General features: G+C 34.9%; 1 protein-coding gene across 7 annotated transcripts in view; it reads left to right on the forward strand.

Moving 5' to 3' along the window:
• LOC125673260 (multiple epidermal growth factor-like domains protein 11) overlaps positions 1–19,642 on the forward strand; it is a 58,711-nt gene extending 39,069 nt beyond the window's left edge. The window contains exons 2-12 of one of the 7 annotated variants that reach the window (XR_007369375.2): positions 3,567–3,815; positions 12,444–12,654; positions 13,123–13,260; positions 13,380–13,520; positions 14,233–14,370; positions 14,707–14,841; positions 14,924–15,061; positions 16,755–16,898; positions 17,326–17,428; positions 17,603–17,822; positions 18,548–18,686. Coding sequence is in view for 6 of the 7 variants with exons in the window: in XM_048909760.2 (XP_048765717.2) it covers positions 3,813–3,815; positions 12,444–12,654; positions 13,123–13,260; positions 13,380–13,520; positions 14,233–14,370; positions 14,707–14,841; positions 14,924–15,061; positions 16,755–16,898; positions 17,326–17,428; positions 17,603–17,762 (1,311 nt within the window). In the remaining variant the exon portion in view is untranslated. Of the gene's footprint in view, positions 1–3,566; positions 3,816–11,909; positions 12,002–12,443; positions 12,704–13,122; positions 13,261–13,379; positions 13,521–14,232; positions 14,371–14,706; positions 14,842–14,923; positions 15,062–16,754; positions 16,899–17,325; positions 17,429–17,602; positions 17,955–18,547 lie in introns of those variants that run through there. The other 6 variants (XM_048909761.2, XM_048909760.2, XM_056158369.1 and 3 more) reach the window with 6 other exon arrangements.
• The last annotated feature ends 1,304 nt before the right edge of the window (positions 19,643–20,946 follow it).

Here is a 20,946-nt window from a genome sequence, read left to right on the forward strand (position 1 = left end):
CAAGTAGGCTATATCGCAACTTTTTGGGCTAGATTTGGGTCGCAATATAGGGTTAAAAAATTTCATGGGAATAAAGATTGGAAACAAATCTTTTAAAAATCACTATAGCAGGGTCAAGATGACTCGGGTGAGCAATGCAACCCATGAGCCTCTTGATGGTATTTGAGGCCACAAAATCAAGACAAAGGTCAAATCAATAATGATATTAGAAATATTGTTCAATGTCTTTAGACCCCTTTGTTTGACAACAAATGATGAGTTGTAATTAATTTCGAAATATGTTATATATATTCTTCTTCTTCAAAATAGGTGTTGTACTTCAGGAAAAGGGGAAGCGTATTTGTTGGAAGATGGATAAAGAAAAATTGGAGCATTCACTAGACTTCTTTAAATCCTGCTTTTTTATCAGGTACACAATAAATTATCAACAATGCCAAATTATGTCTTCATCCAATGGATATGATTAACATTCATTGAAATAACTCGCACTGCACTCTGAAAAAATACATCCCATGATTACCCAATGTAAAATGAATTTTTAATAGCAACTGACATACATTTATGGAAAATATCTGTTTCAATGAATAGGCATTTTTAACATTGTGCAATTTTTAGCTCACCTGAGCTGAAAGCTCAAGTGAGCTTTTCTGATCACATTTTGTCCGTCGTCTGTCTGTCTGTTAAACTTTTCACATTTTCGACTTCTTCTCCAGAACCACTGGGCCAATTTCAACCAAACATGGCCAAAAGCATCCTTGGGTGAAGGGCTTTCAAGTTTGTTCAAATGAAGGGCCATGTCCCTTTCAAAGGGGAGATAATCACAAAAATGTAAAAATAGGGTGGGGTCATTTAAAAATCTTCTTCTCAAGAACCACTGGGCCAGAAGAGCTGAAATTTACCTGAAAGCTTCCTGACATATTTCAGATTCAAGTTTGTACAAATCATGGCCCCCGGTGGTAGGATGGGGCCACAAGGGGGGATCAAAGTTTTACATACAAATATATAGGGAAAAACTTTAAAAATCTTCTTCTCAAGAACCACTAAGCCAGAAAAGCTGAGATTTACATGAAAGCTTCCTGACATAATGCAGATTCAAGTTTGTTCAAATCATGGGCCCCTGGGCTAGGATGGGGCCACAATAGGGGATCAAAGTTTTACATACAAATATATAGGGAAAATCTTTAAAATTCTTCTTCTCAAGAACCACTAAGCCAAAAAAGCTGATTTTTACATGAAAACTTTCTGACATAGTGCAGATTCAAGTTTGTTCAAATCATGGCCCCCGGGGGGTAGGATGGGGCCACAAGGGGGGGGTGGAGTCAAGGTTTTACATACAAATATAGGAAAAATCTTTACAAATCTTCTTCTCAAGAACCATTGGGCCAAAGAAGTTGACATTTATATTAAAGCTTTCTGACATAGTGTAGATTCAAGTTTGCAAAGGGTAGTTTGGGCCATAATAGGGACTAAAGTTTTACATGCAAATATATATGGAAAGTCTTCAGATATGGGCCAAGGTGACTCAGGTGAACGATGTGGCCCATGGGCCTCTTGTTTTTAAAAACAATGTCTCTGAACCAACAAAATTATTTTCAGGTAACATCATTGAGTACAAAAGAAATGTACCTTCACAGCAGACAACTTATAACCTTTCGACAAGAAATTGGGACTGCCTGCCATTCAACCATTGTACATATATGAATTTACCAGTCCTGTTGTGAAGACACTTATTTCATCATCTTTCAAGGGCCATGTTATTTAGGATTTTAACTACTTGTCCTGCATCACAAGCTTAAAAAGACTTCACAATCTGGCTGCAGATGGAACTGCATGGTTTGAAATTCTCATAGGAATTCTGAGAAGCATGGAGGCCTATTAACCAGATAATGAGATTGTTATGAGATTGATCACTGTACGTTATCTTCACCTTGGATAATGACAAGATTTCATAGCTTGAGGAGTACCAGGAAAATTTACTTGCAGCAAAATTGTACATAAAGAGAGACTCACTCAAGCATGAATGTAGAATAATTATAAAGATACAGTAGGGAGAGAGAAAGAGAGAGAGAGAGAGAGAGAGAGAGAGAGAGAGAGAGAGAGAGAGAGAGAGAGAGAATTATATGGTGATATAATTAAACTCATTGTCTTCAATGGGTATGGCATGTCAGTAAAGAATCATGATTCATATGGTGATATTTTTCAATTATATACTCGTTTCAGTGCAATGGCATTGTACAAATAAATATTTTAAGTGTTGTTAGGGAAAGTGGTTGCTATGGTGATATGTGTAAACATATTGTCTTCCATGGGTCCGACATGTTAGTAAATAATTACATGTTGATATATTTGTATTATATTCTCATTTGAAGGCAATTGGAATTGTACAGTTTGAAATGTTTGCTTGTTGCTAGGGAAAATTGGTTGCTATGGTGATATAGTTAAACCTGATGTCTTCATTGGATTCAACATATCAGTAGAAAATCATATATTGGTATATTTGCATTAGGTTCTCATTCCAGTGCAATTTAATCATACAACTTTAAATTTTATGTGCGTTGCTAAGGAAAATCAGTTGCTATGGTGATATGGTTGAAGTCTGATTTCTCCAATTGGTCTGAAATGTCAATAAATTAAAGTGAACCCAGAAGATTTGTATTTATTTTCAGTTAATGGAATCATTTTAATGCATATATTGCAGATATTCTTGTTTTATTGTGTTGGAAATGGGCCTGAAAGAGTTGCCTAGCAACCGTTACTATGTGGATTTCCGACTCTTTTGATTTTGATTTTGAGTACACTTAGTATTGATTGTTTAGAAAATATGTATCAAAATTTGGTACTTTTCGGATAACTAAAGTAATATGTATTTAAAATATCTTAAAATTGTCGAATTTACAGAAAATTGATAAATATTAAAACAATGCCTATTCCAAAGTCCTCTACAGATACCATATAATAGTATTTCATTAGTATTGTACATTTTTATATTGAAGCAACCTTTACCTCGCCTAAATAAATTATCATTATGTTTGAAAAATTATTATTTTCATTTTTATACAAATTTTAAGAAGTATGTATTTCTGCACTTTACAAAACCCAATACAGTGGTTGCTATGGAAACACAAATGCTTTAATTTCCATAGCAACCATTGATGCACAATTTTTTTACTCTGCATGTCTTCATATATCATTATTATGAAGAGTTATGGAAAGTTTCATGAAAATCCAAGATTATCAGTATGCCACCTTCTGCATGATTCTTACGTGGACTGCTACTTAAATATATTTCTTCTTTTATAAAGTACGTAATCCATTTTACAGAAATGTGCCATCTGTGCTGTACGTAATTATTGATCAATTCAAACATATCTGAGACTTATATTACACTAAAGAAAAGCGACTTGGTTTAAATTAAGATTATCAAACAGCTATCCATTTACGTCAAATTTTATCATGTATTTCTTCATTTTTTTTCTATTAGATCGGTGTTTACCTTACCAAAACCCATTTCCTAAATCTTCTGTGATGTTTTATCATATGGTGATTTAATATATTTCTTTACAAAGAACATCTATCAAAGGATCGCAGAGCTAATCAGAGTACAACATGGAGTTGTCCAGCTAATGACCCAGCTTGTACAACTTACTCACCAACCAATGCAGTAGACGGAGACATCAATACATGTATGAGGACTGAAATGATCGGCCCTGTATCTAGTTATCCGTACAAGACGGTATGGTGGTATGTAGACCTCGATGACATAAAGAGTGTCTACAGCATCAGGGTACAGTACAGGACCTACGGGCAACAGTATGGTAGTTATTCATTCTGTGTTTGTGAAAATCTGTGTAACATGAACGGAATGTATTATTTCATTTCATTTTATTCAGGTATAAAATATCACAGAATGCCATGATTATAAATCTAAAATAACGAATTGAAACCTGGCATGATATATAACACTATGTTGTTATAACAGATAAATAATAAGTAACTGTATGGATAACATGCCAAATGATGATACAATAACCTAAGGATAACCCATAAAAGCTTAGATTAGCTTATTTCCAATGGGGTCCTTATATTTATATAATAGATATGATCAACAGAGAAAAAGAATAAACATTACATGACTAACAATTGGAATTTTGGCAAATTTTGATTTATAGTTTCATAATGTGTTGAAAAATGACAAACTTCAGACATATATTATAATAGAATACTAAAGTGTTAAGAAATAAGTATTAAACAAAATTGGTTATACCCTTTGCCTTGCTGGCTAATAAGGACTTTACAGTTTTTTTTCAAACTTTGCTTAGTTGCCAACTCTTTTGTATTTCAAGGTAAATTATTCCAATCCTTGATAGCACGGTAAAAAATCCAAGAAGATCTTTGCCTTTTTTCTTAGGAATGATAAAAGTTTTGTTTGTAGCACTTCTAGTATCATTATTGTTTAAAACAAATTGATCACAGAGATAATGTGGGGCTTTACCATAAAATATATTTAATACATGGTTCAATCTTTGTTGAGTAGCTCTGTCATCCACTCTTAACATGCTCAAATAATATATACTGTCACTAGAAATGCTAGCTCTAGGACCTAGATTTATAATTAATCTTACAACTTTGTTTTGGGTTACTTGCAATTTTTGTTTAACTTGTTTACCAATACCACAATACCAAGAAAAACATGCATAATCACAATCTTTCTTGACTGTAAATTTAGGTAAGATGCATTTCTGTACAAAAAATCAAATCTAGCATTTACCTTTAATATGATACTTGAAACAACATTTTCACATGAGAGAAATTTATATATACATACACATTATGACGATCTGCATCTGGTGAATCAAAATTGGTACCGTATAAGTTTTGCATTATGACCCCTGGGTCGAGGCCTCTGCTGGTGGACTGTTAGTCCCCGAGGGTCTCTACAGTCCAGTAGCTAAGTACTTCGTTACTAGCTTTAAAATACGCATGTATATTTAATTGCTGTTATAAAATTTAGAAATTCATTTCAAAGTTTAGGATTATCTCCCTCACGCATAGCTCTTATCCTTAGACGAATTTGACTCCACTTTTTTGGCACAATGGTTTTCCCTATAATAGCTCTCAAACTTCATTGTTATTTCGGATTTCAAACATTTCGGTTGAGCATCACTGAAGTGACATAATTTGTCGAAATGCGCATCTGGTGCATCAAATTTGGTACCGTATAAGTTTTACATACACTTAAACATTTAACAATATCACAAGCTTTGATTTCATGACCATTACATAGAATTTTAAAACTGGTAACATTTTTCAATTTTTGGGGTGGTCCAAATAAAACGGTTTCTGTTTTTCCAAGGTGAAGAGACAGTTTGTTATCTACAAGCCATGAAGAGCAATTTTCCATCGTCAGCATATAAAATCATCTTACAGTCTTTATCAATACTTATATACATATCATTGACATAAATTAGGAATAGAAGAGGGGCTAAAATGCTCTCCTGAGGTACTCCACAATATATTGGGTTAAAATTGGATGCTACATTATTGAAATGAACTTCCTGCAGTCTACCAGATAGATAAGACACAAATCACTCAGTGGATAAAACTTCTAAAACCGCTAATTTGTCACATAAGATTTAATGATCGACAGTGTCAAATGCTTTTTGTAAGTCCAACATAACCATACCAGGAAGAAACCATTTGGAGATATTGCTTCTAATGAAATCTAACATATGTATTAAACAGGTATCCGTAGAAAAATGGCTTATAAAACCTGATTGATAAGAATAAAACAAGTTGATACTGTTCAAAAAATGTAAACGTTGTACATGGACATATTTTTACCAGTATCTTTGACAGTATACTTAGTACATATATGCTAACTGGCCTATAATTGCCAACTGCCAGTGAACTTCCCTTTTTGAAAAGGGGCTTAACCCTTGAAAAGGGGATTAAATTCTTCAGTCATAGGTTGAAGTACAACAGTTTTTGTTTTCTGAATGGTTATCAAAATAGAACTGTCTAAATACAATAGCAACAACATTATACGTATTTGTAGGACTAAGTAACTTGCTCACGAGTTTGGATGCAATTGTAGTAAAAAAAAAGCTGTTGAAAAAAATCTGCACTACTTTTACCTTCATGCTCAACCTGTCCATCAGTTCTTAAAACAATATTTTCATTACTTTTTTTGTTTGTTCTTATAACCAATATTCTTAATAGTGCAGTGACCAGTAGGTCAAATTCTAAGATGACTTCAACCCAAGGTAGAACAAAGTACAACCTAACCTATTTGATTTGATGCAGAAATTTGTCTAGATTATGGAAATGATGGTTTTAGTCTGATACAATATGTTTTACTTAGCTTAAATTTTGATGTTCTGTCAAAAAGTCACAATTGTTTGGGGGGAAAAATAGAAAGTACATTTTGTACATTTATGACCGACTTTATGCAAGGAATCAAACAAAATTGATTCTAAACAATGCAGTCTGACCCATCAGATTGTATCATGCCTTTTATATACCAATACTGTACACGTGTTTTTTAATAATGAAAGAAATATGTTCTAAAATTGTCAAAAACGTCCGCATTTTGCATTCCACGTACCCTCATTTCTCGCAACTGACAGACCCATTCATGAAAGAAGTTGTATATACTACACATCAAAGTTTTTTCATTTACTCTTCTGTCGACTGATATAGAGTATACTTGTGTAGCATAATATATTAGACTGTAAAACAGCAAAATGTTATCCCCTCCCAAATTTGAGAAACCGCGTAAATGTTGTGGATTTGCATAATATGGTAATTATATCAAAGCTAAAGTGGTTAATCATTCACAGAAATGTACAAGTAGCATGAAAAAGCTGTATTAGAGCCTAAATACATTGTTTTTAATGCTGTTCATCAAAAGTATGGCACACCTACTAAGTCACCAGGTGCATTTCCTCCACAGTTACATGAAAGTGGATGGAGTTGGTAGATTTTTACATTTTAAAGTTATTTTGGTATGCTAAAAGCCATATCCTAGATAACCATTTATGAGTTTAAGCCAAATAGCAACAAGTTTAGAATGGCTTATTTGTGTCTTTTTGATAGCAATGATTCATTCTAATCAAACATCTCACTATAATACTTTGAATTCGCCAACAACTTCAAAGGAACTAGTGCAGTTATGCTAAGAATTCCTAATGCTTGTGACATGAAAATATACCAAATAATTCCTTAACACCACTAGTAAATCTAAATCCGTAACTCTGTTGATGTGACATGTTCACTTTGTCATCAATACGGTATTTCAAATAACTATAGATATATATTTGTACAATATTTAAACAAATCCTTCAGTGGTATTAACTATATAAGTTTACACATTACTTATGTCATATGTGCTATACATCCATATTCAAACAATGTCGTAACTCATAACTATATATTTTCACTCATTGTTAAATATATGGGCAGGACAATTAGCAGAATGAATACATGGATTACTATAATTTGTGTTAATTGAAAAGTATATAAAACAGACACTAATTCTCTGACAATAGTATTTTTCCACGTGATGCTCAAATGACCACATAAGTGAAAAGCTTAATCCATTTGTACCACAAGTACAAAATAACAGATATATGGTGAATAATAAAAGTAAAGTTGTGAATTTATATCAAGTCAAGATTCTCAGTCAAAATTACATCAATGTAAGAGTCAATTGCAGCCTTTAGAATGTTCGAACAGTGGCTGTGCACTGTGACATGAATAAACCTCAGTGTGGTGAATGTTGTTCAGCAGTCAGCGACAATTACTGGATTGTCGGCAACCACGGTCTGTGCAGTAAATATGTGCATGAGTGAGATTGCGGACTTCGACTGCAGCTGATTCTTTGGTATAAAGTACTGGTTCAAGCTGACCATATGAAACATACCATATGTTGCCGATCAGATTGAGGATGTGACTTTGACGTCAGATGCTGGTTTGGTACCTTGCTCTGAGAACATCCTGTAAGCATCTTCTGTTAGTGGCAAATGGGAGTCAGGTTAATTTATCTGTTGCCGAAGCCTAGAAATACCAAAGCTGGTCCAGGGAAGAACATGTCTTCGCTTTCTTTCTCTTTCTTTTTACAATTTGAGGACATAAGAAAGTGCAAAAAACACATCATGTTCTGTGTATGGTCAGTTTTTAAATCGATACAAGCTACTAACAAACAAGACGATGTTACAGGGGTTTCAGCATTCAACCGTCTGATTTAAAGTATTTTATGAATTCTATGGGCGTTATAATGATTTAGTTTGTCAATACAACCAATCATTGGGTCAAATGCTATCAGACGTGTTTCATACCGATTGTTAGGTCGTTCTTAGCACATTTATTTTGACTACAGATTACTCCGTTTACCTGATCAAGATATAGGGATCACAGCGGGTGTGACCGGTCGACAGGGGATACTTTTTCTCCAAGGCACCTGATGCCACCTCTGGTATACCCAGGAGTCCGTGTTCGCCCAACTGTCTCATTTATACTCCTTATAGGAGTTATGACATTGATCACTATTCGTTATCTTCACCTTTCATTTGCTTCCACATTAGTCAGCATTCCAAATGTCAGTGAATGGAAGTCCTTTCGAACATGTTCCTACAGTTTTGTGTCAGCAACACGCTTTCCTATTCGGAATAAACTGCTTGTGCTCCAGGGGTCCATGTTTGCCCAACTCCTTATTTTGTATTGCTTATGGAAATTATGACATTGGTCACTGTTCTTTATCTTCACCTGTCACATTCCGTAAGTGCATGTGCTGCTGGGAGATTTTCAAAGAACTCCACTTCAAGTTCTGCCACAATGGAATGGACAGGGATGTACTGTTGCTTGTCGACTGTTATGACTTGTCAGCATGTACAAAAAATCAGTGAGCACGTCATCACTGCGATAGCATAATAATTATTGTTACCAGAGGTACAACATGTACATGTACCTGGACTCAAAGCTTCTGACTTGGATTTGTTTCTGACCATTTTCGGACAAAAATTATTTTCTGGTCGGAATGTGTTTTGATTCCGATCCGGGTTAGCTTATAAATCAAACAATAATATTAATAATTTTAAATCTTACCTATCTACCTGGAAGTTTTGCCTTGGTATCAGGAAACAAACATATATATTTCATTTTTGGCCCAACAGCACCAAAACATCAGTATCATAATTTCGAACAACCAACTGATCATGAGTGGGGGACAGGTCAATGACATGAAGTAGTATTCCTGTATCCGCTTTTTCTTGGAAACTGAAAAGGCTTGGAATGATAGCTGCCTCTGTGGATGTGACAAGTTTAGCTGTATGTCCTTCATGAACCCCTCCAGCTAGAATTATTCTCGGATTCTCTAATGACATACCGTGTGCAACACTGACAATGTGGCCAGATACAAAGGCTACATAGACAGCTATGCTTCCTTATACAATCAGGAATCGTTGGTAATTCGGAACATGACGATTTGCTTGGATAACGTATTTAGCTTGTTCTGTTTCTTTACGCCTGTTTCGTTCAGCTGTCTTAACACTACGCTTTTGGCCATATCTGTCAAATTTAACAGCCACTGATTCTATACCCTGATTTCTGTCAAAGTAGTTCATAATAAATTTCATCAAGACACCAGCAAGGTTGAAAAATGTGACAAATAGTGTCCTTAATTCCTTGTATCAATCACATTTCATTCAGTATGTATGCTGATGATACAATTTCACTGAATTGGCCAGTGTTGAAATATACTGATGCCTCTAGCTTCTTTGCTACGCCTCACTTAGTGATTTTTTTCATATTCCCTTCATCACAGAGGAGCGAGGGATATATGGTGGTCAGCTCGTGTCTATGTACGTCTTCAGGGTTGACTTCTCGCACTTGCAATCGGCGAAAGAAGACCACTGAGTGAATTCTATTGGGTCTTATTTACAGGCTTTGTTATATCGGCAACGGTTTTGACTTCCAGTCTCGCCTCTGTGTCCGAATATGAACACATATTAATAAATATCCACAAACATGCAAAATCAGGCCAGCGAAACTGTAAAATCTTGATTTGAAATCATTGCTTATAAAGTGTAATGTGGTACCATGTTAATTATACATAACCCTGTAAGTATTACCTAATGTATATGTAAACTCACATGTCCTAATCTGTTCACATTTATGTTAGTTCTGCATATCATATCTAACCACTTTAACTTAGATATAATTGTCATATAATAACCTCTCTGCCATTTTATGCAAATCTAGAACATTTACGCGGTTTCTCGAATTTGGAGAGGGGGATACTACTTTGCTGTTTTACAGCCTAATACATTATGCTACACAAGCATACTCTATACCATTCGACAGAAGAGTAAATAACAAAACTTCTGATTTGTAGTATATCCAACTTCATTCATGAATGGTTTCGTCAAATGTAAGAAATGAGGGTACGCGGAACGCAAAATGCAGACGTTTTTGACAATTTTAGAACACATTTCTTTCATTATTAAAAAAAAACGTGTACAGTACTAGCATCTAAAAGGCGTGATACAATCAGCTGGATCAGGCTGCATGGTTTAGAACCAACTTTGTTTGATCCCCTGCATAAATTTGGCCATAAAAGTACAAAATGCACTTTTTATTTTTTCCCAAACAATTGTGATTTTGTGACAGAAAATAAGTAAAACATATTTTATCAGACTAAAACTATCATATCCATAGTCGAGACCAAAGTTGGCATAAAATCTTATAGGTTGTATTTTGATCTACCCTAGGTTGGGGTTACTCCCATTTTTAAGCCTCTATTGAGGCCGCAAAATTATAAGTTGTTGCCGTAATTTCTTTGGTTCAGACTTATTTTCTTCGATTTTATTTTGAAAGTAACATGATCTTGTTGTTTTTTTTTCAGTTCTCTTTGTAGATTTCTTTTTCTAATTGAATACGAATGTCAGATGAGCACATGCTTATAGATACATACAATAACATTATTAAAGGGGGTCTAGGTAAGGATACATGAAAGGTGAACATAGCGAACAGTGATCAATCTCATAACTCCTTCAAGTAATACAAAATAGATAGTTGGGCAAACACGGACCCCTGGACACATCCGAGGTGGGATCATTTGCCTAGGAGGAATAATCACCCCCTGTCGACCGGTCACAGCCGCCGTGAGCCCTATACCCTGATCAGTTAAATGGATTTATCTGTAGTTAAAATAAGCGTTCCAAGAACAGTCTAACAATCGGTATGAAACACGTCAGACAGCATTAGTCCCAATGATAGATTGTATTGACAACCTAGAACGTTATAACGACCATAGAATTTGCGAAATGCCGACTTTTATCGATACTGTTGAAACCCCTGTACCATCAACTTATGTGTCAGTAGCTTGCCTTGATTTAAAAACTGACCGTACACAGAACAAGTTCTTGCGTATCGAATCAGTTTGGAGATATAAACACCAAATGCAGATGATAATAGAATATTGCTACATAAATATGGGAAGTTGACGATGGAGAAGCTGAAATCATCCCGTTTGTCATAACGTTGAGTTGTCCGTTTTGCTGTTAAATTCTACTTTCAATAAAATTTCTAAGTATAAAGCAGAAGCAGATGACTCTGTGGTGTCTTTTATTTCGAGTTCACAGGGATATATCGAATCGACATATCAATGAAAGTTATTATTGCTAATAGATAAAACGTCGTCGATATATATAAATATGGAATTGGAGGTCACAGCAAACGATTTTTTCTTCTCACATGAACGTTTTTGAATATATTCTGCTTCATATGAATATAAAAAACAAATCAGCTAACAAAGGAGTAGAATTCTTGCCCATGGGAATTCCAACAGACTGTTGGAAGACTTGATCACCAAAGACCACGAATATATTATCATATTTTTTATTTCAACTTCAGAGAACTTTTGCGTGGAATCAGAGTCGTGTTTAACAAAGTAGTTTTTTGGATGACTGATCACTAGATACGAATATTTGCGTTTTCCATTTATGTAAGAAGCAACTGTATATGATGTCAACGTTTCTGCACACACACACACACACACACACACACACACACACACACACACACACACACAATTGAGAATGGAAATGGGATACAGTTATTTATCGTACATTTAATAGGATCATACATGACACACACTGCATTCGAAATATTTCATATAAAGCACAGAAATAGCAATGAACTCTTAAATGAACATAACTGCCCTAAGTGAAGAGTTCATTGCTATTTCTGTGCTTTATATAAAAAATATTGTAGTGTATAGTTGTCTATACGTCATTAAATATATGATCAATATATTTTACAGGAAAGTTATCAGTAAGGAAATAAAATCATAATTGATGCACAACAATTTTTATCATGTTTAGCGATTATCATCTTTTTTTTTAATTTTAGACAGAACCCATACAGTGTCAATGTTTTTATTTCAGAAATTCGACAAAGGGGAAGAATGGCAGGGTTTGCTTTGTATCTATCAAACACATCTAACATTGAGAACGGCTATCTGTGTTATAAGGACGGACCATATTTACCTCCCTTGGACTTTATCACCACCTGTGTCAGTCACGGCGTTATGTTATATTTTACAACGAAAGACAACCAGGAGTGCAATATCCGGCTGGTTACGAATTGGGGTCTTTGGTAAAATTATGTGAAGTGATCGTTCTAGGTGAAGTTTACGCTATCAAATGTAAATGCAGTTCCTTTACTTCTCATATGTTTATGAAATAATGCAACCAACTATTCTGAATAGTTCATGTATGAATTTAATTGTAAGCTGACATTCCTTAATGTGAATGATTTAATATTTCAAAAGGTTGAGCCACAATTACTCTATGCAAAGTAAACTATAAGCATTGACAAATTTACACCTACATGTAGTTTTGTTTACATAAATTATTTATTTGCTGAACACTCCTTCGAAAATTGTTATCTCATAACGAGACATAACTAAATGTAGGTGAAATGCCACAAATTTTGATCACTGTATTGATAAAGTTATGAGTAGATGTATGCACCTACAGACCAGCGGCTAATATACATGATAAAATCTCATATATGCCAATTAAAATAGTTTGTGTGTACCGTCTTTGATATTATGTTTACAAGGTTGTCAAACGCCTGGCCGCTATGGACAAGAATGTGACCTGATCTGTCCATCTAACTGTGATGAACAAAGATGCCATATTGTTGATGGAACTTGCCTTGGTTGTACTGCTGGTTGGATAGGGCATTTCTGTAACAAAAGTATGGTTATATATTTTAGATATATAATTATATTCTCCTATGTTTATTATCTTCCTTTCAAATACAATAAGAAAACTAAATAATTCTGCTAACGTACACACAATTAATCTCGACAACAGCTTGTCCCGATGGATATTACGGCATGAAATGTAGATCTGGGTGTCTGGGACATTGCAGGGATGGAGTCTCATGTAATCACACAAGTGGAGAATGTAACAATGGATGTGAAAACGGATGGCAAGGAGTAAACTGTAATCAAGGCACGGACTCTCTTTTACATGTTTATTTTTAGCAAAGTACATGGCATCATACGGTGAATACATTATTCGATGTATAGGTATCTTGTGTCACTGCATTGATCAATTGATACTCAATAATAGTTGCTATACATACAATATGAAGATCACACAATGGTCACTGTCGAAATCCAGATAGGAATAGGTCCTTAGTACCCATTGCTTGTAGTAAGAAACGACTAAATGGGTCTGTCCTTTGGATGTACCACAAAGACCAAGGTACGTGTCACAGCAGGTGTGACACGAAAAAAGAACCCTCCCTGCCCAATGTCCGTAAGCACCGAACATAAGCTTATGTTTTACAGCCATTCATCAACAATGGTGAGTGAAAAATTCTCGAGGGGGACTTTCAACAATATCCAATCAATCGACCATGCTACACCTTTTTAATACGATGGGTTATGCAGAATGACATTACTGTTATAAAATGTTCAAGACGGTAATGTTGAATATAAGCAATCAACTATGCACAACTGTGGTCGTATATCCTCGATACTTATCGATTTTTAATCTTATCACAACTTTGTTTTCTTCTCATAGTTAGTTGAATTGGTCACTTTTCGTAATGTTCCTTTTTTATCATAGCTGATAGTAAAACTACAGAATTAGAATTATATTTTGCTTACATTGTTTTAATCATTTGTATATTGTCTAACATTTTGCGTTTCGTGATTAGAGTGTGAAGACGGAAGACATGGTCCTAATTGTGTATACGCTTGTAGTGGCAACTGCCTGAATAACATGGCATGTGATAAGACAAATGGAACTTGTCAAAGCTGTACACCTGGGTATACAGGAAACTTTTGTAACAATAGTAAGTGATCAATGTATTCAAAGCTGATAACAATATGTACCACCTCAAAAGTGCATAAAGTTTCGTTGTTGTGTAAGGATTTTTATAACATCCTTCTTCAGCTTAATTTATTAGCTGTTTCTCTTTTACTTCACTGTTGTCATAGAGATGCGAATTTGAATGGTGTCATGGGACTCTTAAAAGAATACATTTTATCATTTTTCTTTTGTGCTATCACTTATGAAATTGTAAATAGTGCATTTATTACCTGGTATTCATATGCAGAATTTAGACATCAAAATATTAAAATTTGATTTTGTGGCAGTATAAATAAATATGTTTAGGTTATTTTTCTAGCTTGCAATACTGGATTTTATGGACCAAACTGTTCATACAAATGTTCCAATTGTATAGATGATGCCTGTAACCGTTTCAAGAAAGAATGCATTTATGGATGTGCGGAAGGATACGCCGGAAAAGGATGTGATCGATGTATTAAATTGATTTTCGAATTTGCATCCTAACGTGCATGAATAACATTGATATAACACTTTACCTTTTTCATCTCTTCAAGCATGCAAATCTGGCTGGTTTGGATTTAACTGTTCACAGAAATGTAGTGACAATTGCATTGACCAGTTATGTGACAACATACGTGGTAATTGTACACGTGGATGTTTGACTGGGTGGTTGGGACATAACTGCACTAAAGGTAAAATATATGAAATATGTTTCATGATCCCAACCTTCCAAATGTGTAAGATTTATTAACAATAGTCATCGAAATCTACATTCATGTATAAAGCAATTATTAAAATGCTGTGCTGATTTTTATCAACATGTGTGTTTACAGATTGAAATGAAATGTGAATATAACGAACAATGATCATTTTAGTAACTCCTTTAAGGAACACAATATAGAGAGTTGGGCAGACACGGACACTTGGATTCACTAGATGCGGTCCTTTACATCCGCACAAAATGGATACAGCCAATCAAATCCCATTTTTAAGTTTCAAAATTGTTAATCTGTCATTGCTTTGATACCTTCTTTTCATTTCAGTAGCATGCTACGCAAAATTCTTACAACATTGTAAATAGGTGATGCATTTTCTCAAAACATCCTACTGTTCATTGTATTGTACAGTGTAATACATTGATATGAAGGACATCGCAATGCTGCGTGCAATTATTCATCCTCAGCGCAAAAACAAATTAAAAAAAAACCAAACAACCAAAAACCAGATCATTTATACTGCTTTCCAGACACAATGTGCGTTGTGTATTTTATTGGAATATGTGTGCTTATTTACCTTCTATCCGGTTAGAATAGGTCCTCAGACTCCTTGTTTGCCGTAATAGGCAACTAAATTGGCCGGTTGTTCGGATGGGGCTATAAAAAAACCAAGGCCCATGCTACAGCAGGTGTAGCACGAAATTTTTTTTTAAAAAGAACTCGGTCTGCCAAAAGGTGGTAAACGTCGAGCATAAGCCTAACATTTAACGCCCTTCATCAGTAATGACGTCTCCATATGAGTGCAAAATTCTTGAGAGGGACGTTACACAATATAAAATCAATCAATCTATGTAAAATTGAATTTATGAGGAACTGTATTTAACAACGAAAATACCAACCACTATCAAAGCCATATGAACTGTCAAACAATTTCATTTAAGTCTTTGGATTAATAAAGGATATTGTACAAGATCATCAAATAACTCAACTGTATGACAAACGGGATAATTTCAGCTTCTTCGTCGTCAACTTCCCATATTCATGTAGCAATATTTAATTATCACCTGCATATGGTGTTTATATCTCTCAACTGATTCGATACACAAGAGCTTCTTATGCGTATAGTGAGTTTTTAAATCGAGACAAGCTACTGACAAACAAGTTGATGGTGCATGGATTTCAACAGACTCGTTTAGAGTCAGCATTTCGTAAATTCTATGGTCGTTATAACGATCTAGTTCGTCAATACAAGCTATCATTGGGTCAAATGCTGTTTGATGTGTTTCATACCGATAGTTAGACCGTTCTTGACACACTGATTTATACTACGGATAACTCCGTTTACCTGATCAGGATATAGGGCTAACGGCGGATTGACCGGTCGACAGGAGATGCTTATTCCTCTTAGGCACCTGAGTCCACCTCTGGTGTATCCAGGGGTCTGTGTTTACCTAACTCTCTATTTTGTATTGCTTATAGGAGTTATATGAGATTGATCATTGTTCGTTATCTTCACCTTTCATAGACTACTTGTATATCACTAATGTTCCTTCTAAGATGTTTGCTTTGAGATACTTTACTATGAAAATGCAGGTCCCCATATTGAGACTCGATTCAGGGTAACTTGTATTTTACGGGTTATCTATTTGACACTATGCGTATGTTTCAGAATGTCCCTTAGGATTATTCGGAGCAAACTGTGAACAATGGTGTAGTCCATACTGTGCATTTAATGACACATGTGACAGAACAAATGGCAGCTGTCCTAGAGGATGTCAACACCCATTTAAGGGTTCAAATTGTGATTTCAAAGGTATATTTTGCTTCTTTCTCGCTGTCTTTATATACCTAATGGTGAACAAATAATGCTATAAAATATTACTGGGTAGTGTCGCCGCCGGTTTTGTTTAATTCATTCATCATAGAGATATTTATATTCTAATTACAAGAACATTGAATCAGAGTTTTGATTAGCTTATGTAGGCTTGTTTGGAGATATTTTCTTGTGATTATTATATATCATTTCATGACATTAGCTTAGTCGTGTCACGTGTGTTATACCTCCCGTTCGTTGTCTATTAGAGAGGTGAGCAGTAATTAAGTATTATCTCCCTCCTTCCCTTTCTTTCACACGTCCGTAAAATTGACCCATAAAACTCATGAACCGAAACAGCAACATTTTTACATTAATTACAAGCTTCTTATATTGTTTCTTTTTATAATCCTGTTAATGAGGGCAGACTCGATTTCCCCAGACAAAGATATCCAATATGCTTACATAGCTGCAATTGTTGCATTGATAACACTCAACATATCAACATGTGGTGCATTCATCTTCCTAAGGTAATGTCACAAAATGATGTAATTTTAATTGAAAGACTTTGTTATGTATAATATAATACGGGTTACACTTAGGCAGGAATCAGCGCCTATATAAGCCATGGTGTTATATTAACCGTGATATATTACAATATATCGCATGATACTGTTTAAGATATCCCTCTATAAATTCTGTAGGAGGCGATGCATGAAAAAAGAAGAAAAACCACCCTCTCTTTACACAACTTACTCTACTCAGCGAACGACAACGACTGACGACACGAACGCATACCTTGAACTGCATGCAACAACGAACGATAACTCCTACCAAAATTTGTCATTTGTGACCTCTACTTAAGTCATCGTTTGACAATACCACATGGAGAAAACGTGTTGGAGATGGGATATCAACAAATCAGTTTGGAACAGTTATTCTAATTGCATTTGCTTGTTTCTGATGTGGAGATATATTAATGATTTACGTATATAATGTACATAATGAGTTACACGGAAACACAAATAAGCAGTTACATAGAAATACTAATGTCGCTGTAATATTCGAATATTCTATTCATTCTACGAAATGCTATTCGAATATAAACTTGTAATCGAATATTCGAATCGGATAGTCGGTTAACTTATGTATATTGTATATTCAAAGGAAAGGTAACCCATGTAGATTTGATATGAAATGCAATTCAGTTACCGTTCTAACCTTTACGTTTGGCTCAATTAGATCCACAAATTACTTTCACGGCCACTTCTTTGTTTGACTGAAGACACCAAATATTTTACATCAGTGTTGATTTGATTTGATATAGAACGGTTAGACTGCCAAAATCGAACGCATGACGTTAATTTTAAAAACCAGTAGAGTGAAAAGTGCAAAGTGAGAAAAGAAATTTGTTGTGCCAAGCAGATTCGACTATTTTGGAACTATGTCAAGAGTAATGATAATTATGATGATTGGTTTTCATATAGCACTTTTGCAGCGTATGCTGCTCAAAGCGCTTAGCAATACAGTATTATCCAGACCTTATATTAATCTAGAACTTCCTCACATTCCTGGGAAGCATACAGTACAAACCGCCGTTACAGGCGCTAGAGCACTAACATTCTAATAATATATTTTACTGTCTATAGCCAGGTACCCCATTTTACACTTGGATGGAGTGAGGAAATTCGTGTAAAGTGTTTTTCCCAAGGACACAACGTCGGTCCTGCCGCGGCCAGGACTCGAACCCACGACCTTTTGGTCGAGAGTCTGACAGCCTAACCACTAACCACAACAGTGATGCCATTTGATATACAAACATCACAATCACGATGGATATTCAAAGAACAGTTCTACTTCGCATCAGCAAAGTACAATGGAAACATGTGAGGGTGTAATATTTCCAAAGAACATACATCGACCCTGGACACTATGAAATTACTGGCAATATTGCAATTTCCAGTTTCTTAATAAAATATCATTTAGCGCATAGCATAATGTCTGATTGGGTTTTTTTTCTGACCTAATAAATACCTTTTCAATGGTACCTTGATACAAATCCCGTCCTGTATTACGTTCTGATATAATCAAGGAAAATTGTGTCACTGAATGAGTTTTAAAAAAAAATATTTTAAGTGTGTTTTATCACGACGGACATGTTGACTTTATGATCAACAGAAAACTACGTAATAACGACCTAATAGTGACGTAAAATACTATATTTCTGTTCCAAATTAGCTACTCATGTATTTTTGCAATTCTTAAAATGAAACTGGTTACTTACAAGTAAGTTTATGATACAAGTATTTCAATAGAGGCGTCAATATTTTGTAAATGGTAGACTGTTACCGTGATTTTATTCGGAAATAGCTGTCTGAAGTGTTTCGCACCAATTCTTAGGCTGTTCTTCGCATGCGATTTTGACTATTGGTTAGTCTGCTTGCCTGATGAGGATATAAGACTCATGACAGGCCTGGCTGATCAAATTAAACTAATTACTACTCCTATCAACGTGATCTCTCATCTGGTATTTCCAGGGATCCATATCTCCCTTCCATATTTTCATTCCTTGTATCATATATGAGACTAAACATTGCTCGTTATTTTCACTTTTCCATAATTCAATTTTGACAATTACAGACTATTGTACTTGGAAATGAGTCTTTAACATGTTATCAATTGGGTGTTGACATTAAAATGCATTATTTATATTAAATCCAATGAGAACGAATTATGCTCCCTTATTAGTTTATGTGTTTTTTTATGTTCTTACGAGGCAGAATTCATTTAAAAGCTTCTATATGAGAAGAAAAAATACCTTGACCTGGTCTTACACTCGACATTTATATATATCGGCATTGTGTCAAGTGAAAATAATCATATTATCCATATGCCGAATCGATGTATGCCCGTGAACTAGAAATAAAAGACACCTTGGAGTCTTACATCTAATTCGTACTTTGATATTTTATTGAACATAGATGTTAATGGTAAACTAATAATCCGACTTTATGATCAACGGAATCATTTTATCCTCTCCACCGTTCGCTTCTCTTATCTATGTAGCAGTGTTCCATTATAATCTGCTTATGGTGTTTCTGTCTCTCAACTAATTCGATACATAATAACCTGTTTTATGCATCATCAGTTTTCAAATCCAGGAAGGCTACGGACAATACAAATTATTGTTAAAGGGGTTTGAAGAGTCTCGCTTAAAATCAGCAGTTCGTAAATTCTAAGGTTGTTTGAACGATCTAGTTTGCCAATACAACCTGTCATTGGGTAAAATGCTGTCTGACATGTCTCATACCAATTGTTAGGCCTGTTACACATGCTTTGACAACTGATTACTCCATTTGTTTCATCACAAATCCTATAGAAATGACAAACATGAACCGATGTGCATACCAGAGGTGGGATCAGGTGCTTAGATACAGTAAGTTTCCATGCTTACCCGTCTTATATCATCAGCACCTGTATCTATTAAAACATTAATCGCACACCGAAGATATTGGTAAAATTATCTAATCTGTAAATCATTTTGGTATTGAATCAATTGAAAGAAATATTGTTGATAATGTAATATTGCTACCCAAATATGGGAAATTGACGATGTAAAATCTGAAATCATCTGATTTGTTATGAAATCGTGCTTTCAGTATGTCATTGACTATATTTCAATAAAATATCCAAGTATGAAAGACATGCTGAGGAATCTGGAGTGTCCTTTATTTCGAATTCACTGCGATATATCGAGTCGCCTTCACAGCGGAGTTAAGGTGTCCCGAGTAAAATAACAAGTAATAACAGCATATTCATAAAAAAGTAAAGTTCTTTCAAGCGTCGCATATTTTTTAGTAAAAATTGTTTGTCAATACATAAACAAACAACGTATCACGTGGGGAAATCCTTTGCTTAACTATTACGTCGTCATACAAGTGACGTAGAGCTACTTTTATCCGCTAGACTTTTAGTTATTTATCATCTTAGTACAGGTGAAAGATGCATTCAAATCATTTACAGTTTGGGCTTCATATGTCGACATTGA

This window comes from Ostrea edulis, chromosome 3 (assembly GCF_947568905.1).
Source record: "Ostrea edulis chromosome 3, xbOstEdul1.1, whole genome shotgun sequence".
Taxonomy (NCBI): domain Eukaryota; kingdom Metazoa; phylum Mollusca; class Bivalvia; order Ostreida; family Ostreidae; genus Ostrea; species Ostrea edulis.